Here is a 27,233-nt window from a genome sequence, read left to right on the forward strand (position 1 = left end):
CTGACACTATAGTGTATGGTTGAAACTGTACCTGAAGAGAATATTGTGGATTCTACTGATCTTTGAAGTGTGTAAAATTATATTTGGGGGGGTTGCTTTTGGACCAATTTCGGGACAGTCAGGGACAAAAATCGGGACAAAATCTCAGAATTGAAGCAGTGATTTTTATTGCTGCCATTAAGTTGGAAATGTTTTTAATTTTTGCTTAATTACGGTGCATCTGGTTAAGAGCTTGTGCACTGCAATAAATCCGGTTATTATGAGTATTTTGTCTTATTTTTCAGTTGTTGTTTTTTATTCTGTATTTGGTACAGAAACTAGTAAGACTATATTCTCTTTATAATTTATCTTTATTTTTTTTTTGTCAATTCAAATAAAGCTGAAATAAAATAAATTATAAATGAGAAAAAAAATAATGAAAAACTTTGAGGTAAAATTGTTTTATTTCAAGTAGTTGCCAAGGCAACATTTCTAATTTTCATTTAAGTTGATGATAAAACTCTCAAAAATTAATATTAATAATAATAATAATATTAATATTTTTATATTCAGTAGCACACAAATTGTACTTAACACTGGTATAGAGGAGATATCTTTAATATGAGTGTGTTTTGTCTTAAAGCACTGGCATGTATGTAGTCAACTTATTTTAAGTTAAGTAAGTTCAAATTAAGTGAAAAATCTGCCAGTGTCTGCCACTAAAAAAACTCTTAAAATATATATTTTTAATTTAAATAAAACTGAAATCAAATAGAATTATAAGGAGAAGAAATGTAACAAAAAAGTAAACTTTTTTTTCAGTTAGTTGCCAATGAAACGTGTCCCATTAGTATTGAATTACTAAAACTGCAATAAAAATAAATGAACGCTTTAACTGAAATATTTAATAATGAATAAAATAGCAAAAAAAAAAAAAAAAAAAAACACGTCTATCTGCACTTTTCTAGAGATTACTGTAATCTTATCTTTCATCAAGACTCTTCTCATAACCCATGTTTGTAAGCACTATAGAGTCTGTTTGTGTTTGTTGTAGATGCAGGTAAGTTGGCTTCTCTTTGTCTCTGATGTTGGAGATAAAACTCTGGGATCTTTGGGGACCGTAAACAGCATCTGTCTGCTCTACTCCAAATATAACCATCGTCTACTGGGGGGAAGGGAATTCCTCAAGAAAAATGGAACCAACAAAAGAGAGAGAGTGAGTAATGATTATCGCTAGTAATGAGAATAAATGGGGGATATTGAGATGGCCTCGCCTTGTCTCTCCTTATCGTTGGCTTAATAAGAAAAATCTGCAGTGCTCTACAAAATGTTGCTTCCCTCCTTTGATTTTATGAGGAATGCTCCAGATATCTGACAGCCGACTTTAAGGATAGCTGAGATTAAAGGTCTGGGGAGGAAAGCAGGTTAGTATGGAAATTACTACTTTTGCAATTACAATCTCTCTAATCAAATGAGTGTGTAAATCCCAATGCATCAGATTTTTTTTCATCCTCACTAAAACGAACAGCTATCCATTTGCATGAAATATTTATGTAGCTGACCTATATATTTCCATGTGGACACCCCATAACCAAACCTTGTTTTGCCGTATAATGAGGTCATACCTCACCCTCTGAAGATTCACTTGAAGAAAGTGATGCCAGCAGACACTGGCAGATATTTCACTTGAAGATTTTGAACTTATTTATATTTAAAACAAATAAAAATAAAAACATGCCAGTGCATTAAGACACTCATATTAAAGATATCTCCCCTACACCAGTGTTTTTTAGTATAATTTATGTACTATGAAAATTTTTTTTTTATATATTTTACAAAATTATTTTACTTTTAGGTACTGTTTTCAACATTTTATCTCAAATATGAATACTACATTAGACAGAATGGTTTACAGAGTAAAATTTTACACAATTTCATTTACTGAATTGGGTCTATTTATTCAAAAACCTGAGGAAACAGACTTCCATCACCATCTGTAGGCCTTTCATTCGTAATTAAAACCAAATGTCAATCACACACTCTTTCATTCGGCTGTTTCTCCAAGACCAAATGCCCATCAAGCTCCTATCATGACAAATTAATCAGTGGTGTACCACTTTATTGCAGAGATTCTCACCTTAAGGAAGACCTATCTATTTTTGAGAAGCAGTGCAGGATCTAAAGCCAGTGTAAATCAATTAAAGCATGGCAAGGTCTCGTATCAATTTCTGACCAAATCCAGTGTTCGTGCTTTACAATCCTCTTAGGTACAGATTGGAATTAGAACCCACCCTGTGAGGAGCGATGAGAAATGGATGAGAATGAGTCTTTGTGTCATGTAGTGCACCAGGAACAGTTACTGTAAGTGTGAAGTGTCTTCTTGCTCTATGTGTTTGTTCTGCTTGGGTTGCATTTTTGGGTATTTCTTTATCTATAGACACTTTTATGTTCAGGTTTTTTTTTTTTGTAACAAACTAAAACTTTTTAAATGAAGTAAAAATATATATATTTAAATTATAAAATAGGCAGCGCAACCATTTTTAGTAATAATAATAATAATAATAATAAAAGTTTGTTGAGCATCAAAGTGGCAAATTAGAATGAATTCTGAAGGATCATGTGACACTGAAGACTGGAGTAATGATGCTGAAAACTCAGCTTTGCAAAAAGTATGAAGATATTATATAATTGTGTGCATTTTGTATGTGTGTGTGTGTGTGTGTGTGTATGCTTTCATGTGTACATTTAATTCTATAAATTCAGCACTAGCAATTCCAGAAATGTAATTTTTATGCAATAAATCATTTAATGTGATGGAAAAGACATTGTAGTGAAAATATATTTTAGAAAGAAAAAATAAAAACAGAAGTGAGCAATATACAGTACATACACAGTCATACATATTTAGTGGGGTAATTAAGCTAGTGAGAGTATGAAAAGTGTTTTGAGAAAATTAACACAGGAATGAAAGTGTTCCTAGTCAAAGCAAAACCCAATGAAGGTGCATTCAGCACATTTAAACAAGTAGTGTTAAATCAGGAATTGCATCTTAAAAGTTGCCTGATAAAAGCAACACAGTCGCATCGGCGACTAATGCAAGGCAGCTGTGGGAATGTAACGTCCCGTGAAAAAAAACAGCACTCAAAGTGATGCAAGCCAACGCTAAAAAGAAATCTGTCTGGTTTGACGGCTGAATAAATGCCTTCTGGCATTTTGTAAATGTGCATGGGTAGTGAGTGTGAAAACTGCAATCGATATGGGCGCTAGCTTACAGATTGGTACGTGTTCCTTATCATCATGAATATTAAATTATTGACACCTCACCAAAAAAAAGTGCTAAGTAGACAGTAAAGTCTTGTGATTAAAAACCAAGGACAGAAGGAATCATTTGTGCCAGTGTTCAGGACAGAGAGGGCAAGGCTGTTTTGCTCTTATTAAAACACTGGCATGGGGTTAGATGGGCTGATGAACCAGCCTGGGTGCGTTTCTAGTGCATCTCACTGCAGGTTGCAGGGGAACAGCGGGAAGCATCCTGGACCTCAGTAGGGGGTGAAGTAGCAGCATCTTTTTCGGGGGTGTGAGGTGAGGTTTCTCTGCCCTGCACTCACTGAATCTGTGTGGATCCAGGGCAGCTATATCCAGACACCACAGGGCTGGGACCCCACTGATTGGGACAGGAACCGATCTCATGGGCACATTTGCTGCCAGGCTCTGCTGTTGGGATGGGATCAAACCCCTATATGGCCATCTGCGACTGGAGAATCAGGAGTGTGTGATAAACATATGGCTCTTAATGCTCCGGCAAAACAGAAGCTAAAAAGAGAGATTGAACACGGTTGTGGATTCCTCTCAAAGTTGAATGCGTAAAGCTAAAGAAAATATATCCTTCCTCTGGGCACAGGCACAATGTGTGTGTAAACACAAATTATCGATAGGAAATTTCAGCAGGGACAACTTATTATCTAGGATTTACCAACACAAGTTTACCAAGCCAATCTAAACCTTAATAAGGAACAAGGGAATATCAGATTCATATATATAATCATAAAAAAATAATAAAAAAACCATTAAAAGCTATTTGTAAAATATTTCTTTTTAAAGTACACCCACAACTATTATTTTTAAAGGGGTCATGTGATGTTGCTAAAAAGAACATTATTCTGTGTATTTGGTTAATGAAATGTGTTATTTTCCAAATAATGTACATTATTGTTTATCATCTATGCCCCGCATTTCTGAAACACATTTTTTTTTTTTTTTTTTTTTTTATACAAAGCTCATCGTTTTGAAAAGTGAGGTGTGCTCTGATTGGCCAGCAATCCAGTGCGTTGTTATTGGCCAAATGCCAAAAGCGTGTGAAGGAAATGTTACGCCCCTTGCCATATTGTGATGCATGTCCCGGTCAGAACACTGGCACTATGAGACAAAAACAGAGAGGTTTCTTAAAAGTCTACTGTCAACAGATTAATTTAATTACAATTTATAATTAAAAATCTATTAAATAATCTTACATTCTAGCATGTATATATGTATATGTATAGTTAGTCTTTCTCTGTACATATTTTCTGCCCCGTCACTGTTTTGGCTCACACAATGAAATTTTTTTTTTATTGATCACACTAATTAAAACATTATATTGAGCAAGTTTTTCTACTTTAAATAAAAAGTGGCAAAATCTATGAATGTTCAGAATTTTCTTCCAAGCACAATTGTCTGCCTTGAGCATCCCCCTACTTTTGATTTAAGTTACAAAAACTGTTTTGAACCCTGCCATTGCTTAGGTAATGAGCTTTTGGATAAATCTGCACAGCTTAAGACGAACGTGACGTAATTCTCCCCAGGGCATCGTTGATGAACGTTTATAGAATATCATTATACCCATTTAAGCATTTATGGGATGCGGCAGCTAGATTTCTTTCAAGATTTGTTTAAAAGAGTCAAAGTCTGGTGCAAATAACAGGATCATGGCGCTCGGATGAATAAATAGCAGTGGCACTAAACAAACACAGATAGACAGATAAAAGGCTGCCGCAGGAGTCCGTTGCTCTAAAGCAGCTGGAAGCTGCTGTTAATGGGAGCTTGATTTATTTTTCCCACAGTCCTCTCTCACGAGACACCCTGACTATTTATTCTCATTTGCACAGAAGCACTGCCGTGCTCATCATGAGGCACTTACGCAAACAAAAACGGATGGAGGAAAGACGAGGATGATCAGTGCCCGGAGAGTCACCTCGGGCCGGCTTAGATTGGTCATTATAACCAGTACCCGACTGACTTATTACCTCCATTTTGAGGAGGATTGAGGAAGAGAACATAGAGAAAGAGTGTCATTAGCGACCGGTAATGCATTAATGTTTCCAAATGGGCTGTACGGCCCATGAACTTGTTGGCCTGTTTGAGAAAACAACCCGCTTTGTTAACAAGCTCAGCATCTTGTTAACTCATACACCTTATATTAGCAATGCTTTAGCTTCAACTATTAAGGATGAAAGTTACAAATTGAACATGACAGCTCTCCGAAAATAAGATTCAATTCAGTTTACAAGGTGTTCAGGCAGCGGATATTGATTTTTAAGAACCGCTCAGGAAGACTGACGTGGGTAAATGGCTTCAAACGCTCTTTTCTCTTCCTCATCCTAATCCTTCTACAGGACCCTGAAAGCTTTGACCTCGGCTGACGATGCCCGATTCAGACTCCTCCGGTGGCACGGCTCTCACAGAACTTCACTAGATGTCGGTTTTCATATTCCTTATTATCGCCGCTCCAGCCCCTTCCCACATTTTTGAAGTACAGCAACTAAAAAAAGGTCAGCCGCACAATAGCAGATCTGTGTGTTAAAAGGCAGTCGCAGGGAGCTTGTTTCTGAATGCAGTCTTTTTTTTACTAGCCTGTGCCAGGTGGAGCGGCTAATGAAAAATGCCCTGCTGTTTCCTCCCCAATGGCCGAGAGAGCTGCCCATACAAAAGTAGTGCTGAAGGGTGGTGGCAGACCAGAGACCTGGCCTCTACAGCCCTATTCCCCATCCCCCTTTTGGTGGATTTGCAGTTAAAAGGTTGGAGATACATGGGAAAGAGAGCGCTCCCCATGAGGCGAAAGCTACGAAAGTCACAGCTACGGAATCGCAGACGACCTTGAAAGCTGTGGCACCGGCAGCTCCTGTAAATTATTCACACAGGATGCAGAAAAGGGCTTCTTCTGCACTCCCGGACGAAAAAGCGGAAGCCAAAGCAAGCATCGCCATCACAGCTTCTCACATGGAAGACGTGGATTAATGGAATGTGGATTAATAGAAAGGAGACTTGCGTACAACTGGAAAAAGATACAGAGAGTGGTCTTGCCATTGCCTGTGCACATCAAAAAAGTTGAAGGAGAGAAAGAATAAGGGAGGTCCCTTCATAATTAATTTCTCCCCCCTACGGAAACATCGCGATGGGGCCAATTATTGCCAGAATGTGACTCCATTGCCTGCTGCGTCACTGTCCACAGAGCTGCAATCCTCTAGATATCCACATGACACTGAATACAGTGAGACACACACACACTTATCTTTACAGGGTAAATCACACTGGTTGGTATTGGTTTTGAAACTAATTCTGTGCGATCATTTTTCTTTCATTGGGTTGTATTTCCGGGAAGATTGACCAATAGTTAAACAAAGCAAAACAGCAATTTTAAAATAAAACATAATATAATATTATTTCATTATGTTTAGATATTATGAAAATAATAAATATAAATACATTTCATTATCATTTAATGTAAATCCTCCACTAGTGGTGGCATTTTAAAGCTGTAAAAAATTATATAAAAACATTCTATGAAAAAACTAAATATATATATATTTTCAAGCATTTTTTTTCCAGTTGCGCATGTTTTTATATGACTACTTCAGTTTTGTGTCTTGACAGTAAGCAAGTATTTGATAGATTATTAAAACTTCATAAATTAAATATTTACACTAAACTATTAAAAGATCAAATTTATGTTTGAAATGAACAGCTGGAACTTGAAATCCTACATGCAATTCATGATATTTTTCTATGAAGTGTTAGGGGTGAGAACCAGAAGGGCGTGAGTGACATTTCAACTTTGCAAGAGGGCCAAAACAAAAAATTACTTTGTGTACCTATTCAATCGTTTATAATAAAAACATCTACACACATGGATGACAATATACTTAATGAACACTATCTGAACATTTATTCAGAAAAAAAAAAACTAAATTTATTTTATTTAAAAAAAGTCACATGCGACTTTTTTGGCACCAGTGTTTTATTTATTTAATGTTTTAAAACATGTGTGCATCTGATGACAATATGAAAAAAGCATGACATTAATGAGTTAAAAAATAAATACTGTGATAAAATAAAGTATCATATAAAAAGTCTTTATATCAAATAAGTTATTGATTATTAACTAAAATAGTAATCCCAGTCACTTTACTGTTTGGCCAAATGGGCAATTGAAAAGCCTTTACAGATGCATTTAAATGTATTTGAAATACATTTATTTCATGCTAAGTATACTACAAATACATTTAGATATTATTTACATATGTTAAACTGGTATACTTTAAGTAACTAATTTTATACTGAATGCAATTAAATTTAAAGAAATGAGTGCTGAAGTCCAACTAAAATATATACTGAACTATATTTGATTTTGTTAAAAGTGGAACTATTGCAAGTATACTTTAGGTGCACTTTAAACATCTTGCATTTAAATATTATTCAAAGAGCATCCTCAACAATAGTGACATTAAAACACATTTTAGAATTAATATTGAGAAATATCCATTGTGTGCATGTAGTACTCCAGTTTAAATATTTTTTCAAAATTTCAGTAAACATATACAATAAATAAAGCAAAATAAAGTTTTACCAGATTTGAACTAACTAAATAGTAAATAAATGTATTTTCAATACAGTAAATTACTATCTTACTAGGATTTGTAAAAAAGTAAATAAGATCGCAAATACCATTAACTGAATGATACTGAAGCAATGCATAACTAAGTATTATTAAATGCATTATTTTTATGCATTCTCTCTATTTTTGACTAAGCAGTAACTGAGTGCCTATGTGATATACCATTAGAATGTAAGTTATTGGTTACTACCTGCTAGCTAGCTTCACCTCACTGACCTTGAATGCTGGATTTTCACATTTTCTCCATCATCATCCAGCTCTTTGTCACAAAATAAGCTTAATAAACCATATTCAGTAGTTAAAAACTGCTGTCCTCTGGTTGAGCTACCAGGCTTACTTGTTGTGTCAGTCATTTTGACTCATGTGCTTTACCCTCCATACATTTCTCAATGGCAAAGTGGCATAAGTGCAATTCCGCCCTTTTGGGACCAACTGGCTTAGTTTTTTCATTGTTAAGTCTTTTGGTTTGTAATGAATAACTCTAATATTATGATAAGGATAAGGATAAACTTTATTTATGCCCGAAGGGAAATCTGTCTTGGGCAAAGTGCTACAGTGTTTTTCTCTGAACAGACAATAATAATAAAAATATAATAAAATACAATGTATGAGTCTGATATATAAAATACATATAATGCAAAACACAAGGTTCTAATATGAGCATTATTTTTGGTGGAATTCAGCATTTTTATCGAGGCAGGAACAAATTAAAGCTTCAGTCTATAAGTTTTAGTCTCTTTCCCGATGACAGTGTCTGGTATTCACTAAAAAGAGGATGTTTGGCTTCAGTACTGATACTTACTTGATCTTCTTGGGTCAAGGACCATTTTTTGTGTCTTATTTACATTTAACACAAGACAGTTGTAAGAGACTTAAAATATTTCATTATATAATTATTAGTATATGTGCTCCTGTATAAAGCAAAAATCACAGGCGATGAAACACAACCTTGTGCAACTCCTGTGCTTCTATATCTGACCTCAGAAAGTGTCCCATTAACCCTAACCTGCTGAGTTCTGTTACTTAAAAAAGAGTAAAACCATTTAATTAAAAAAGTACTGACACCCATGCCATAAAGCTTCTCTAAAAGCAGATGTGTCTGCACTGTATTAATTGCTGAACTAAAATCCACAAATAAAATAGGAGCATAGGCTTTAGTGTTCTCAAATGTTTAGAGACAATATGAACAATGTTAAGAGCAGCATCCTCAGTACTTCTATTCTGCCTATAGGCAAACTGACAGGTGTCTAATAGTGGCTCTACTTCTTTTTCCAACAGGGAGATTATGAATTTCTCAAAACACTTCCCGACATTGGAAGTCAAAGCCACAGGGCGAAGGTCATTATTTGACGATGCACCAGGTTTTTTTGGAATTGGTGTTATATATGACTTTTTCCACAGAGCTGGCACAGTATGGAAGTGAAGTGAAGTGACATTCAGCCAAGTATGGGGACCCATACTCAGAATTTGTGCTCTGCATTTAACCCATCCGAAATGCACACACACAGAGCAGTGAACACACACACACACTGTGAGCACACACACAGAGCAGTGGGCAGCCATTTATGCTGCGGCGCCCGGGGAGCAGTTGGGGGTTCGATGCCTTGCTCAAGGGCACCTAAGTCGTGGTATTGAAGGTGGAGAGAGAGCTGTACATGCACTCCCCCCACCCACAATTCCGTCCGGCCCGAGACTAGAACTCACAACCCTTCGATTGGGAGTCCAACCCTCTAACCATTAGGCCACGACTTCCCCTAAAAAAATGGGTATCAAGAGATCGCTGGAATAAGGGACACCATGCCATTGCAAGCTCTTTAGCAGAGTTTTTTAACAAGAAAGCTGGTAACCCATCTGGCCCAGTAGCCTTGTTGGTGCGCAAGCACCTGAAAAGATGCTGCACATAACCTCATTATGAATTTACTTTTGTCCTTTTGACAGTAGAAAGAGCTTATCAAGAGCCATCATTTGATATATATATATATATATATATATATATATATATTAGGGCCGGGACTCGATTAAAAAAATTAATCTAATTAATTAGAGGCTTTGTAATTAATTAATCGCATTTTAATCGCATATAAATATTTGACCTGAGAACAGTGAGAAGTAATTTTTTTTCACATGGATTTATAGTATACCATTGAATAATGCCTGAATACATAAGCTTAAGCAACAAAATATTGTTTATTTTTGTTCAACCAAGTCTAGCAGACCAGTGCAATTTTTGCCATGAAGTGTAGCAAAAGCATATTTAGAAACAATTTAGAAATAGTACATTTCAGAAATTCAGGAAGCTTATAGGTGCTGGAACCTTCTGTAAAGTGTTTTTTTTTTTTTTTTAAGTAAAACACAATACTGTCAATTACATTCAGAACATTGGAAACACTGACTATTAGAAAACATCTCTCTGTAGCTTCAGAGGCCATAACATACTAAGTATACAAACCTTGGCCAAAACATTAAAGAGTTCAACATAAACTGTTGCACCAACAAAATAATACATAGTTCAACATAAAGTGTAAAGTCCACGCTAGCTGCTACATGTTTTGCGTTGAGGTGATACTTGAGGCTCGATGTGCTGCTGCGGTGATATGCGAACGCTAGTTGGTGCTCCAGTATAATCGGTCGGCCAAAACTCATCCTGTGAGAAACGTTCCGCGGTGCAAAAATAAGTTATAAAAAATGCGGGAATTTTTTTTTCTGTAATTAATTAATCTTAGTTAACGTGTTATTTTTTGTGTAATTAATTAATCTCAATTAACGCGTTAAAGTCCCGGCCCTAGTATATATATATATATATATTGCCCAAAATGTCACGTATGCCCTTTTTCCTACCCCTTGAGAAGTAATACTTATAAGGTAAAAGTAATATGGGCGGAGAGGAACATTTAATGAACAATATGTTTTAGTGCAGGAGGGATTGGCCCAACCGACTAAACAGGAACATCCCGTTGTGATGGAGGGCACTAGATATAGTCCCAATATAGAATGGCCGGATGAAATTTTGATGAGCAATGGTGTTCTGATGAAAAATTCTGTTTGCTTCCTGGGACACCCCCTTTTATTCTGTGCCTTTAGGGTGGGGATCTGGGCAGCAGAGATATTTATGCCTGCGGTGCTCGCTTTCAGGGAGGCTGAACAACCTTAACAGAATTTCAAAGATCTCCTTCCAAAAAACCAGGGGGGACAGTTTTCTGTTATTCCCTCTTCCTCTCATTTGTGCTTTCTGCCTCCTTGATAACCTTTTAAAATGTTTCTTGCACTATAATGAAATGATGTAGAAGTACAGTAAAATATGCAAGAAATTCAATGTATTCATAAGGCATTTTAGAAAAAAATAATCAATTTATATTGAACGGTTTACATCATTACCTTATATAATGTTAATATACCAACTTACTCTAACAACCATAATTATACAGGTGGTTAAATAATCTAATAATGATCTCAAGTTGAGTATCCTATGAATGAACCATAATGCATTGATAACAATTTTTTCATAACCATAATTGTAACATATTATTGTAAAAATGTCTTGTTGAATATACTTCCCCTATAAATGTTATAGTAATACATTGTTTGAGAAATATAGAATCTGTGATGTTTTGTGCAATTAAGATGAGCTACATGCATTTAATTGCCAAACAGAAGAATATGCCTATTATTTTTCATTTTTGTAACTTGAATGCATTAATGTTAATAATGAAAAAAATATTAATCGTGGTTTTAATGGACTGATATTGCTAATTGGAGTTTTTTTTTTTTTTTCTTGTGCAGTAAAATTTGAGTGTTTTTATGGGGGAAATTACAGAAGACAAAATCTAAAAGTAGTTTTGTTCCTGCTATGTTAAAACCTAAGTGTATTAGACATATACTGGATATTGTAGGGTGGGGTGGTGCTTCTGAAGGTTTTTTCGATTTTCATCCATCATAAAAAATGATGGCAGGGCTCATGGTAAAAGGCATGGGTTAATTTAATCATACACAGCCACGAGAGTGCATCATTAGTAATATAATACCCACTTCTGCGCACAGAGATAGATGAAAACAGACTCTGGTGGATGAGTTAGCTAGATCAATGCATATGTAAACAGACAAGTATTCGGCCACAAACTAGGATGAAAAAGTATGTTGGTTGATCCCTCTGGTTAGGTTTGGCTTTGGCTTGATTCAGCTCTTACATTCACTGCATTTGGATGGTGGCTTTGAAGGTGCCTTTTTATTGTAAGATGGAGAATATGTCAATAAGTTGGGTGAAAAAAAATCTTCAATATGAAATTGATCTCAAAGCTTTCTTCTATAGCTTTGATGCAAAATTTATCACCATATTGTATTTTCATTTCACAAGTCTTCACTTGGCTATGAAATTGCACTTCGCACTATTTCAAACTTCTCACCCCATGGGATTGTAGGAATCTCAATCATTGTAGGATTCAGAATTTATTAATACAAAGTGAAAAATTTAAGTTGTACTACACTGCAAAAAGGATTCTCTTCCTCAGTATTTTATATATATATATATATATATATATATATATATATATAATATAATATAATATAATATAATTATATATTATAATATAATATAATTATATATATATATATATATATATATATATATATATATATATATATATTAAGCCTACAAATTATATAAGCCTACAAAAAAATTTTATGCATTGCAATCCTTTAATTTGTAATATTTGGCATGTTTGTGTGCTGCTGTGCATCCTTGTGTATTTGTATTTGCATTGGAAAACAAGACAAAAAAACTAAGAACTTTTTTTTTCATCATGTAGTGTAGTATCACTGAACATACATTTTTCAAATAATTGTAATTATTTTCAATGAGACATTTTTATCCAAATCGTGTTCATTATAGACTTTGGCTTGGTGCACTTCACATTGTGTTAATTTCAATTAAAGTCACAGAAGTAGAGACAGATCTTTTCTTCTGCATCGTGATGTATTGAGTGTAACATTAGCAAAGCTAATGTGAAAAAGTAAAAAAATGTAGGGCAGGGTTTGGTTCTATTCATCAGTCATTGATTAGATTACTAAATGATTGGACTAAATGATTCTAGAATTCCATATGTCATCAGAAAGAAGTCTTTTCGAGATTTGTGTAATTTTTTTATTGATCATGGCTGCAGTTATTCATCAAATTATGTTTTAAAACAGGTTTCCTGAACTTTCTATTGGTTGGACAACCAATGGTTCTGCCCAAAACAAATTCAGATGGTTGAGCCTTTCTGTCGAGCTGTTTGGGATACTCAAACAGCAGAGTGCACTTAAATTAACTTTAATAATAGTTCACTTTAAAAAAAGTAGCTTGCAATTTTATGTTCCAATTTCGGATGGCAACAAAAACCCTAAAGCTGATACAGTAGAAACAATGGCACACTTCAGTAACTTGGTCAAATCATCAATATTTTTTAAACTGCTGTTTCTGTACATTTGTATTTTATGTTTCAAAGATTAATTGTGTTTTCAGATACTTGAACGATCGTGAGCGCGACTAACAAAGACAGAAAGACTGCAGGGGCTTTGGAGACCATGCCATCTGAATTTCCGCACTGCCAATAACCCACAGTATTTTTTCTTTCACTGTTACTCGGTGTGTGTTTAATAATATATCTTCGCATATGTTACAGCAGCGATCATGCGGGGAGGGTGGAAGCAAGCCTGAGTTTGCGCCCCTGGCCTCTTCACTAATGTAACCTTAGCAGAAGGCCAAGGACTCATCTTTGATGGTCAGCGCTGATGGTGTTCAGCTTTTTAGAAGCAAACTCAAGGAGCTCCTGTGGGAATACTGTAAGAGCAGCTCTGCTAGACCTGAGCATTTATAATACATTCTCCTCTCTGCTTCTAACTGTACCGATGTATCGCCAGCATAATCTTCACCAAAAACTAGGGCAAGTATTACATCACATGAAAGCACTGCAGACAAAAGCAAAAATTACAGATCACACATGCGCCCACACAACGCAGTGTGGTAAAACTCATGGACAAATACACCAAAGATGTCTAAGTGGAAGTGAAGTCATAAATAGACTGCTTTTAAAATTTGTCTATGAAATGTTACACAATATTTGAGCAACCCTAACTAACCCTAAAAATGATTCTCCACACTTCAGCTAATTGAATTCTTCATGCTCAATTTCTGTTAGTTTAAGGATTTGATCAAACCGAAATGTACAGTAAAAAAAAATTGGCAGTAATTAATGGTCTTTTTTTTTTTTTTTGATTTATACATCATAAATCAGCTTTCCATTGATGTATGGTTTGTTAGGATAGGATAAAATTTGGCCGAGATATTGCAGAGCAAATCTGGTGTCAAATTTTTTTAAATATTAAGAAAATTGCCTTTAAAGTTGTCCAAATAAATTTCTTAGCAATGCATACAACTAATCAAAAAATATGTTTTTAGATATGTAAGCAGTAGGACATTTACTAAGTATCTTCATGGAACATGATCTTTACTTAATATCATAATGATTTTTGGCATAAAAGAAAAATCTATAATTTTGACCCACACAATGTATTTTTTGGCTATTGCTACAAATATACCCCAGCGACTTAAGACTGGTTTTGTGGTCCAGGGTCACATATATAACATACAGTATATTATATACCAACTTATTAAATTACTAAAATTGTTTTATAATTTTACATTGAAAAACACTCAAAAATGCAGGTGCTAAAGAGAATGTCATGTAGAATTAAACTAAGACGAAACTTAAAATTTTCTGTAAGATTTGTTACAGTTTTTAGCTGTATTTAGTATATAAACAACCAATTAAGAGGTTGTTAACATAGCATCTTTACAGTATTACCGTTTACATATTACCGGTACTTTTAAAAAAAAAAATTTTTACAGTACACTTTAACTTTTTTTTGTGGTCTTTATGTGGCTGAGGTGTGGCATAACTTTTCAAAATGATCAGATTTATAATTTTTCCTGGCAGATGATAAACTGAACATACACCCTAGCATTCACCATGGTAACAGCAAGGCAATACCCTAACAACCACCCAGTACTCCCTAGCAGAAAATATATTAATACTCTATACCTCAAACCTTGCAGAAAACTTGAAAACCTTTTTTTTCCTGCTGTGGGATGGACTGGCTTAGTATGGAAAGAGATGCACACTAAACAAGATGAAAAAAGAGAATGTGAGATTAAAGCAAGCGTGCACTAAAATGCAGCACTACAGGTTGAGTTGAAACGCAGCTGAAGAATGGCGCTCACTCAAGGCCCTTTCCAAAGAAAACTCAGTGCTCAGCTCTTCAGATGTGTCTGACTGGCTTTGAAAGGGGCTTCATTGATCTGTTGACATGGCTCTGTTGCCCCCAAACCTACTTACATGACTGCCCTCAGAGGCCTTCAGGCAGTGTTCATTTTTACAGCTTGATTTGTTTTAGTCGTAGTTCGTCAAAAATGTCCTTGAAATTTAGTTCATATTTTGTCCTTTCATATTCATTATAGTCCAGTTTACTCAATGAAATGAAATAATTTTAGTCAATGAGAACACAATGCAAAAATGTGTTAATTTGACAGTCCAAATAATCATTTAAACATATCAAACATACACGGCAACTCAAATGTGCGGTCAGTACGTTTTTTGAAAAAGAAATTAGTAATTTTATTCAGCAAGGATGCATTAAAGACATTTAAAATCTATTTAAGTAAACACCCTGGGGGTGTCACGCAGACTGCTGCAAGGAGGATAAAGGCACAAAAATTATAGAAATAAATCATTTTTATTGTAATAGATAATCCACAAGGTGAAGAATTTCTCACACACCTGATAAAATAAAACAATACCGGACAACAAAAGAAACAGATCAGGGAGTACTTATACTAACTCAAACAAGGGACTAATAACTAGATTAACTAGAACACAGGAGAACAGAATGAACTAATCAACACACATCAGGTAAAAACATGAGGGAAGAAAACAAACTAAAAGTCCATGATGGTAACGGGTGGAAACTGTTTCCAAAAAATATTTTAAGAGAAAATGTATAATAATATTTTTTTAAAGACAAGATTAAATGGTTTTGAGCAAAAATTTGAATATTAGAATGATTTGTAAAGGATCATGTGACACTGAAAACTGGAGTAATTATGCTGAAAATTCAGCTTTGCCATCAAAAGGAAGAAATTACTTTTTAAGATATATTAAAATAGAAAACAGGTGTTTTAAATTGTAATATTTCACAATATTACTGTTTTTACCGTATTTTTGATCAAATAAATGCAGCCTTGTGAGCACATGAGAGATAACTGTAACATGTTATTAATCTCATAAAATATTTGATTTAGAGACTGTTTTGAATATTGCATTATGTATACCTAATTTGCAAAGAATAGTTTTCTTTGTACTTTTCATCAAAATGTACTAACTTGCTTTTCTTCTGACAGGACTCTCCTTTGGATAATTTTAACCATTAACCAAACAGCTATATAGAAAATTTTGTCTGGCTCCATTCTGGTATGTAATATCCAATTTTCATGAAACAATTTTCACCTAAAATTACATCATATTATGGACATAAAAAGGGTTGAGAATGACAATTCAAGTTGATTTCAAGAAGTTTGATGGGAATATACTATATGTGGAATATACTACTATATGTGCTGGTGTTTTCAGTAGGGATGGCAGCATATGATGGCCTGTCAGGTCATTCACAGCACAGTGCACTGAAGATGCTAAGCAACTGTCAGCATGTCTGAATATTGACAGATCCCAGCAGAACAAAGTAATGTATCAAATAAAGCCATGCCATGCTCTCTGTGATTTATGGATTCTGACCAGCGTGAAGGGATGCTTCCGTAGAGTACAGTAGACAAGAGATTTCATTTATACTGTAATAACCATGCAGATTGCTCAACTAATCCACTTTTTCTAGTTTGTGAGCTTTGCATCAGCTTTTGGGTTTTTCACTGCGGTTTGTTTTTCCAAAGCAACCACAAAGCATTTGAGCCTCAGTTAGAGCAGAGAATCATTCATAGAATCACGTCACGTACACACTCAGAGATATCCCTCAGTACTTACATAATGGGATTGTATTGTGTGAAGGAGCAGACGGAAATTCCTCCACAAGTTATTATCTAAGGGTTTATGATGAAAAGACATCCTAAAACAAATCCAGGGCAACATTAAAATCAGAAAATTTTTAAAGCAAATTTCCCTACTGAAAAGACCACCACAGCTGGTCTTCCGCATACAGTATGTTGCTGTGAAATCTAGGTAGCATTGGATGATGGTGCGCTGGTGTACCCATGAGGCTTTTTAACTAGTTAACCAGCATCATCACACTGGTTAACTAGCCTCACTGACATGTAGCATGGCTACACTTACAAAAATGTACTGTGCTAGTACTACAGTACAGGTGATGATACATGATAACATTATAGTATTTTCATATTATTCATGTTATACCGAAATTAATTTAGTACGGTATTAACATAGTAAATCATTCCATGGTACTTCCAAAAATGGTCTAGTAACAATTAGCATTCAGTAATTGCTAGTAAATTAAAAAGAACACGGAATTAAACTTTTAAGTAGAACAAATGAAAATACTATTTTCTAGTGAAAGGTACCATTATGTTATGTTTAACTTATTTCAGTGTAAGTCAATTTTTTTTTCCCGTACTATCTGATAGTACACTTTGCCCTCAGATCCTCAATGAAACAAATGTTTCAGTGAAAAGATAGATGGGCCTGACAGCATCTGACCGGTGTCGTGTGAATTTTCCCAAACTGTCCTGCTCCAAATTGCCCAAGTTCTCTTTTGACAAGCCTGCCAATGTCTCTCACACCCTCTCTGCCAGTCTTACACCTTAGATTCAGGGCTCAGGTGCCTCTCAGAGAGCACAGAATCAAGAGATGCCATCTGATGTCCAGAGACTTCACTTCCTCTGGAGGACACCTTTTTGGCAGACTGACATTTTCCTAATGGGACCGATGAAGGAGGTGAATGAGGGTCAGACTGAATAAATGGTCCTGCCCAGATCTCAGACACATCTAGCGAATCCGTCTGTCCATGATTGTTAGGCCAAAGCTGATTGCTGCTTTACTTTACCCATTAGACCCCTGCCACAGGACCCTGACTAGTACTAAATATCAACACAGATGAATGCTGAATATCAAATCTAAAGTGTCAGTGCTAAGTTTCCACTTGTATGGCTGTTTTTGGATTAGCATGCTAGCATACTACTAACAAGTGTTCAAATTTTTTTACAGTTTCATGTGCTACTCATACACCGTTTTTAGTGATATACAATACCATTTAAAAATGAAAGAGTTGGAAAGATTTTTTAATGTCTCTTATCTCAGGCTGCATTTATTTGATAAAGTAAAACAGTAATATTGTGAAGTATTGCAATTTACAATAAATGTTTCTTGTAAGAATCCCAATATATATATATATACATACAGCATATATTTAGAGGGTTGGACTCCCAATCGAAGGGTTGTGAGTTCGAGTCTCAGGCCGGACGGAATTGTGGGTGGGGGGAGTGCATGTACAGTTCTCTCTCCACCTTCAAAACCACGACTTAGGTGCCCTTGAGCAAGGCATCGAACCCCCAACTGCTCCCCGGGCGCCGCAGCATAAATGGCTGCCAACTGCTCTGTGTGTGTGCTCACAGTGTGTGTGTGTGTTCACTGCTCTGTGTGTGTGCATTTCGGATGGGTTAAATGCAAAGCACAAATTCTGAGTATGGGTCACCATACTTGGCTGAATGTCACTTCACTTCACTTCACTTCACTTCATATTTTGAAGATATTTACATGTATATATTTATATTCATATAATGTATATCATATATAAATATATTTAATATATAAATGTAACATATTTTTCTTAAATATATACATGCATATGTGTTTGTATTTACATATACATAAATATAAAAAGTACACACACATATATTATGTAAACAAAAACTTTTATTTTCGGCTATATTAGTGCTTAATATATTTGTGAAAGCCGTAATACATTTCATTCATTATTCTTTGATGCATAAAATGTTTAAAAAAGCATAATGTATGATCCATTTACTGTAATGCATCCTAGCTGAATAAAAGTATTACTGACCCCAAACTTTCCAACAATACTGTATATATGTGCAAACTTGAGCAATAATCGAACACACTCACACTCATCTGTTTGCTTACTTTAAAGATTAATTTGAGTGAAATAATTCAGATTATTAATTTCAATGAACAGGTTTAAAAAATTATTCACTGATTCGATAAAATACATACTTTACAAGAATGAACAAGATTAAAGAGATATCACTGCTTACTGTACACATTGTTGACTATATAATGTGTATTATTTTATATTTGCCATACATGTATACAGTGTATGTGTATGTATTGCTACCTACTGAAGGGTTAAAGTAGCTTCCCCAGCACTGGTAATAATAGAGAAAGAGTAGGTGTGTTCAAACCTTTGTCTGGTATTTGCTTTTCAACTTTTTTCTAAGCATATATTTTGTTTTAAGGCCTGATGATTAAATGATTGAAATCACAAGCACTTACATTTAATACAAGAGCAAAACAGCACAATCCAAGTGTGGGTGTGAATCAGTCTCTGAGTGATTCTTGATTCTCTATAAAACACCTCTTCATGGTGGCCCTTTCATGATAGAGTTTCTGCCCACACACGAGTGATAAAGATGGATTGATCCTGATGTTGTCCTCGTGGCTCCTCTGGAGCTTCCTTCATTTCACCTTCCCTCCATAACCTCTGTCTCTTTGCCAACGTGGGTCCAAGGACATCTCTGAGATGCGAGTTCTGATAGGCTTACATAGGCTTATTTTATTTCCGTTCAACCTTGATCTTTAGTAATGGCCTATCATGTTCTGTGTATATTAATAAAACAGCATTATTTCTCCAAAATCCCTTCTGCAAAATTCAGCAGCCATCCCTGGCTTCTTTGATATTCAGTATGAAGGCTGCAGTATCTTGGTACACTGGATGTTCAGAAGGGTTTCATGTGAGGATTCAGGAGGAAAGGGAACAGGAGATGCATCTGATCAGCTCAAGTCTTTGCATAAATTAACACGAACCCTGGGAATTGTGTTTATTTATTTATTTCCTCTCTTACCAGGTTTAATTAAGGTTCAAGCAATGTCTTTGGGATATTTGTCTGATGGAACGCGAGCCCACCCTCCCGCTCTCCTACCGTTTCCAAATCCGGTCCATCTACTGGGACGCCTATTTGTGAACTCTTTCTACTGTCTTGTATCTTACGTCAAGATTGCAGCAAACCAGAGCAGGGCAGAGAAGGTGAGGATAAAACGCAAGTCTTATCTTTTCACACATTACCGTTGCGCAAAGAATAAATAAAAAGAATGACTGCGCCTCATTATGTTCACCGACATGTGGTGTGCTGTACAGCATGATGCCTCCAAAACATTACTTTTTAGCAGGAAAGGAGCTGATCAAGAACATTTTTCACGAATGTCATCAAAGCAGCAGGGGAAAAAAACAACTGAGGAATATGTTTTCATTGTTTGGTCAGGTTATTTTTAGATGCGTTCTGCAGGAATATGAGTTGGTAGTATTGCTGGCACTTCGGATAAAAAGGCAAACATCATTATCAGAGAGCACGTAACATTTCCTGGCAAACAAGACGCAAGATAAAGAGATAAATAGGGATATTAACAGCATACCTTAATTGCTTTAAACAAGTAACACTTCATCTTCCTCAATTAAGGATCCTTGGCCCATCTTATTATAGGCTTTTAGCGCTGGTTATTAGCACATGCTTGATGACAGAGGAAATGGGCTGTGATGCAGGAAGTGTCACCGGCTGTAGACTCTGATCTGATTATCATGCCCAACACCCACCAACCCCATGGACTCCATTTAGATGAGTACTCGCAGGGCAAGCCATCAGGGAGGCCGTGCCATTTTTATTATTCAAATGCTGCTGAAACGCGTCCCAATATTGTGGAACGAATGCAATATCCCAGGACGATTTTCCACTGGGTATTAGCTTAACATTTCCACTCCAACGCTCCCCTCATTGTGAAACACTGAAACATCAGTCAGCACTCTGATAGGCCGCTTTCTGCTTGTCCATTAGTCTACTTTACCCATCCCATTCCCTGTCGCCGTTAAAACAATTTCCTCTCTGACATACCAGAATAAGTATTGATTGAGGGTTTGCATTACCGGAGGTTCGGGCCCTTCACTGCTGGACAGTTTTATCATAGCTGTGTCTGCCAGGTGATCACTTTAACGTATAGAACAACTAGTTTGAAATGTTGTTGAAAAGATGTGTCTCTATGGACATTTCTAAAGGTGGATCAACATGGTTCACTTTTTTAGGCTAACCTTTGAAGTTTTTTTAATATTAAAATATGCACTCATGTAGATTAATATGGTGCACGGAAAGCGTTATCGATCCTTCTAACTATTTGGGCAATAATCGGGATGTTTTTAGAGACGTGTTATGTTTGTCCACAGCCTAGAAAAAAAGTACCGTCCCCAGACATATAACTTCACAGACGCATTAATTTTATGGCTACTTGTTGAAAATTGTTACCTAATTAATATTCATGAGCCAAGCTGATCAAGTTTAGAATATATTTATAATATACCCCTCCACTATCATTGAAAATTTGAAACTTTTTTGCATAGGTCTATTCCATGCATAAGTTGACCTACAACCTGGGCGAAAGAAAACGTCTTCTTGATATGCCCTAACATATGTATGCGATATTTATCAAAGTATTTAAGGTTATGTAAAATGACAACCCTAGAAGATTGAGTTCATTCTGCACTCCAGTGATTTCGTTTTAGAAGAGCACAACGCTGTAGGCCTGTATATGCGCTGGACACAAAGATGTCTGATGCAAGTGTCAGCTTTTGTTCTCAAATGTATTTATTTGAATGTGATAAAACAATATCAGATTCCTAAAATATGAAGATTTGCTCCTTTACTGTGTTCTGAAACCCTTCTCCCTCCCTTCTCCCATAATTCCTTCAATTCCTCTACTCTTTCAGACAGAAAAGGCTGAAAAATGAGCGATTAAACAATAAAACCAGCAAAAGCTATCCATCAGTAACACAAACACTGTGCTGTGCATCATTACCTTGCTGGTATGTCGATATTGGAGATGGCGTAAAAGTACTTGAGCAGGTTGTCTCTTTGTACGTATGTTCCTCCAAGCGCCGGTCTCAGCAGCCGAAGGCGTAGGTTTGTGAAGGTGAAAAAGTCTCGCAGGCCTTTCATACTCTCCATGCGCGTGTATAAGTTGTCCATGTTTTGTAATTTTGTCCCAGCGAATATGGCAAAGCGTTCCCGGACCTCAAACCGCACATTCTTCTCATTCTTGGAACCGACCCAGCGAGAGTATTGCTCTGTACATATGACTCTAGTCACGTTCGTGGCCGACAGATCCTGCACCCTCTTTGGCAACATCCCGAAGCCGTCCATGCAGTCATCGGCATAGTACTGATAAGGCTGCCAGGTTCGTCCATAATTCAGGGACTTGTCCAGCACCATTATTGTGGGCCGTCCATACTCAAAGGTTATCTGGATGTCATCTGTTAACTCCAGGCTTTTGTTCCAGGATAAGGATATGTTGGCCTGAAGAGGCTCAGGAAAACGACTCCATGTTACAGTCTGCCAGTACGTGATGAGTCCAGTTCGCTCAGGGTCTTGCATCAGCTCTGGAGGATGGGCAAGTTCTTTGGTGGAGGCATCGCATTCGTCACTGCACAGGTATGGGTTTTCCTACAGGCAAAAGGGAAATAAAATGTCAAATAAAGAGTTGTACAAAATTAAAGAAGGATAAATAGTTTTTCTTTTGAAAAGCTGAATTAATAACCATTCCATTGATGTATGGTTTATTAGGATCGGAAAATATTTGGCCGAAATACAACTATTTGAAAATCAGGAATCTGAGGGTACAAAAAAATATAAATACTGAGAAAAATGCCTTTGAAAATGCATTTAACTAAACAGAACATAAAAAATATAACGTACAAAAGTTTAAGGTCAGTAAGTTTTTTTTTTTCAAAGAAATTATTTTTATTGCTTTAAATTCATCAAAAGTAACAATACATTTCTATTTCAAACGAATGGTGTTCTTTTGAACTTTCTATTCAAGCCCTTAAACCTAATATTAAGCAGGGCAACTGTTTTCAACATTGATAATAGGAAAAGAAATAAAAAGGATTTCAAAAGGATCTTGTGACATCAGCTTTGCTATACCGGGAATAAATCTGATTTTAAAAGATAATAGTCGTTATTTTAAAATAATCGTTATTTTAAATTTGTAGTAATATTTTTTATCAAATAATTGCAGCCTTGGTGAGCGTAACATTTCAAAAACATAAAAAGCATATTTAAACAATAAATATAAAAATAAACATTTATATATATATTTATATATATATGTATAAATATATATGTATAAAAACATTAAAATATATATCTCATAAATTTTATAAAAGGTTTTTATAGCTATTCATACAAAAAAATTTTATCATATAAATGCATGAGACTTCTTTCAAAAGAACATTTAAAAAACTCTTATTGACCAAACATAGCATATATAAATTAGAAAAAAAATAAGCATTTAAATTTTGTTTTTACATGTTATCTATCTATCTAGATAACCCCTTTCCAAAGTTCCCATCGCTACTGTAATTTCAGGGTTTGAACCTTTGCCCTAGTGACACACCAGGTGTACAGATTAGCCTACAGATTGCCATCTGGTCACCCTTGAACCCTTAATTCCCTTGTAAGTAAGCAACAGCCATCCCACACAGCAAACGTTTGAGGAGTTAAAAGTCTCAACACACACACTCCAGCCTCTAAAACCCACAGATTGGTGTCCAGGAATAGTTATTGTTTTATAGCCGGCCCGGCACACTTGAATGTTTCTCGGGCCAAGTGTCTTCATGGACCATTAGCTTCCATTAAGAAATAATTCGAGCTACCTGTCCCAACCATCTGGAGTACCTTAGCACTTTGATCCATAAACAGGAAGCACCTTAGCCTAACTCAGCCCTCTGACTCAATCCTGTCGTCTTTCTCCGTATCGTACAAATCCAGTCCAACTGCTGCAGCAGGTGGTTCTTAGGCTAAACCTCCAGCTATCCTCACAGGAATGCCCTCACGTCTAAAGAGCAGTGCGGCTCTAAGAGAAATGTTTGAACCTGTCAGTAAACAGACAATATGATGGTTTGGCCTCCTCTGATAGACATGTGTGGTTGTGTTGTCACTGGCGAATTCACAGCAGAACTTGAGACAATGACTAATCATTACTGTGATCAGACCAGAACAGTTTATTAAGAAAAAAAAAACACATTGTGAACACATATGAATGGATGCACTACTTAATCTAGATCAGTGTAACTTTTGTAACGATTTCTATTTTTGTTTTAAAATTTTATTCATAAATATCATATTTTTAAATCGTTTGCTATGACATATTTAAACATTACATTACTATTTAATATTAATTTTGAATATTATTTTAGTATTAATGATAATTAATAAAATATACAGTATATGTAAATGGATGGCTGTGAATTTGACTAATATTTAATTATAAATGATTCCATTAAATAATAAATATTTATTTCAATAAAATAAATATAAAAAGTGTTTGTGATGGCTGAGTTGCATTCCATATAAAATATTTTAGTAAACAGATTTTTCTGAATTTTATCAATTAAATTATGAATTAATGCTACATAATATTTATTTTAATAACTTCTATTATCAAAGCTGTATACCGTAAATATATCAACATTTTTGATTATTTATATTCATTGTTAAATATACATTATATATTAAAGGAAATTTCCTTTTTTGCACCCTCAGATTCCAGATTTCAAAAGATTTACACTTAAGTGAAGTGTGTGTGTGTGTGTGTGTGTGTGTATGTGTGTGTGTGTGTGTAAATTAATTGCTACTGATATTTAAATATTAATTATTAAATAAAATAATGATTATTTAAATAACGTCTGATATCAATGGTGTTTAATAAATATTTAATCTATATAATATTTAACTAAAATATTTAAATAACTTCTGATATCAAGGGTGTTTGTGATGGCTGAATTACTTTTGATGTTTAAATATTACCATTTATATATTTGTAAATTAGCTGCTATGAACTTTACTAACATTTAGTTTTTAATTAATAAATTAAATAATACTTAATTTAATTATTAAAAAAATATATTTCATAAAAAAATGTAAGTATTTGGCTCAAATAATAAAAGTTAAAATATGTTGTCAAAACCGAAAACAAAGACTGTAATGTGCTGTGTTTTTTTGAGGACAGGCTATAAAGCACAAGCACCAGCTTCCTGGAACAGCAGTGAAGTTTTTCCAGGACCCTGTGATTCCTTTTGACTTTAGCTGAATGTGAGCGTATCATTAGCATCACACACCTTTCAATGGGATTTCATGAACTGTCTGTATTGCATTTGTATTGCATGTTCAAAATATGGTTCAACATCACCAAGGAATATCCACATTGCACTGAGGATCAGTTTATAGGGGCTGACCGAGAAAGAAAGATGGATGTGTGTTCTTAAAATAAACAAGTGAATCAGGAGATTTTGTTAACAAAAATGGGACTCGGATAGAAACTGTTACAATGTTTCATAAGAGCAGTCACTCTGGTAGAAATGTTCTGACCCCAGTTAACAAGCTGTGAAGAGAAGGTACTATACTCGTGGAGACCAGACTGACCGCTGGTCTTGTACCTGGAGAGGTGGTGTGAGTTAATTACAATGAAGGCAGCTCCCTCTGGACATCCAGTCATACAACAGCTGGCGCTGAACAGCTTCAGAGGGATACAGTCGCCTAATTATACCAGCCAGAAAATGACGTGCAAAAGAGTTTCAACTGTCCCAGAGACTGCCAGAATAGGGCTTAATATGCAAATATATTATCAAACCATTTTTAGCTTATTTAGTAAACTTGGTAATGTTTCTGATGTTTACTGGATTTGGAGTTTTTTTTATGTATTTCAGATGTGTTTTCACACTGTTTATCCATGGTTTGATCACTGAATGGCAGTTTGATTTCTTTGGAAGCTTATTTCTGGCATGGAATTGAAAAAAAAATGGCAAATGTGCCTTTTAGCTCAAAATTCTGACTTTTTTCTCACCATTTCGAAGTAGCATCTTACAAATCTGACTTTTTTATTTTAAGAACTTGCAATTCTGAGGGAAATGGTCAGTATTTCAAGATGTAAACTTGTAATTTCAAATATAACTTGCAATTAAGAAATATAAACTTGCAATTCTTAGTTCTTTCAAATTATGAGATAAAAACTCTTAAAATGAGATAAAAACTTATAACTTGCAGTTGTGAGATATAAACTTGCAATTCTGAAAAAAAAAATTTAATTGTGAGATGTAAACAAAATGACCAGATTTATGAAATTTAATCCAAGGACTTGTCCAGTTTAGTATTCAATATATCATTAAAATATATAAATAAATCTTACCCCCCCCCCCCCCCCCACCCCCCCAAAAAAAGTCCTATGTCAGTTTTTGGCTATGTTTGTAGTATTTGTCCCTATGGATTTACCATCAAAACTACACACACAGAATGGCACTTCTGTCATCTGTGTTCTGCGGGACGCATTGCAAGTGAAATTGGGCTGCTCACAGAAGGCAATTTATTCACAGACAAGCTGCTTTGAGAAAAGCATTACAGTCTATGAGTGTGACTTGAGTGTGTGCAAATATTAAAATTATACAGTGATCAATAAAGGTTTGCTTATGCAAGTCAGAATGCTTTCATAACATACTGTACAGTACTTCCATTTACATAAACCACCTTTAAAGCCGCTTTCAGAAAAAACTGCATTCACATCAACCAAGCGAACCAGACTTTGGTCTGCACCAAAAGCTAGAGGAAAGTGTCTTTTCATTGTGATTAATGCTCTGTATAAGAGAGATATATGTTAATCTGGAGAAAGATTATGTTGGTGTTTGAAATTAGTTTTTTGTTTTTTTGATACAGTCAGAAAGGACAGGGTTTTATTGCAAAATAAAATACAAGAATGAGCGTGCTATTTTTGAAACAACTAAAGAAAGCAATTTGAGGAATGCAAATGACTACATGAAGACATGTTGATTTGAAGAATCCCCAAGACCTGAGGCGGCATGAAAACAGACAGATGGGGGATTATTGCATGTGGACACATGGGGACAAACTCGACCCCCTTTGGGAGTACAGGATGGGGAAGGATGTGCTTTGGATTCATGGAAAATTCATGAGAAATTGGCAAAAACTAATCAGCTACAGGAT

At 35.3% G+C, this 27,233-nt stretch overlaps 1 protein-coding gene and 1 long non-coding RNA gene across 2 annotated transcripts in view; one reads left to right on the forward strand and one right to left on the reverse strand.

The window, feature by feature from the left end:
• Positions 1-27,233, reverse strand: part of LOC128018903 (netrin-G2-like) — a 56,493-nt gene that overhangs the window by 22,202 nt on the left and 7,058 nt on the right. The window contains exon 3 of the mRNA XM_052604772.1: positions 22,039-22,682. Coding sequence (XP_052460732.1) covers positions 22,039-22,682 — 644 coding nt within the window. The remainder of the gene's footprint in view (positions 1-22,038; positions 22,683-27,233) is intronic.
• On the forward strand, positions 1,044-6,814 carry LOC128018904 (uncharacterized). Its single transcript, XR_008185014.1, has 4 exons — positions 1,044-1,195; positions 1,336-1,403; positions 5,631-5,786; positions 5,868-6,814. It is a non-coding gene; the product is annotated as an uncharacterized LOC128018904 (long non-coding RNA).

This window comes from Carassius gibelio, chromosome A8, assembly GCF_023724105.1.
Source record: "Carassius gibelio isolate Cgi1373 ecotype wild population from Czech Republic chromosome A8, carGib1.2-hapl.c, whole genome shotgun sequence".
In the NCBI taxonomy this organism is placed as follows: Eukaryota; Metazoa; Chordata; class Actinopteri; order Cypriniformes; family Cyprinidae; genus Carassius; species Carassius gibelio.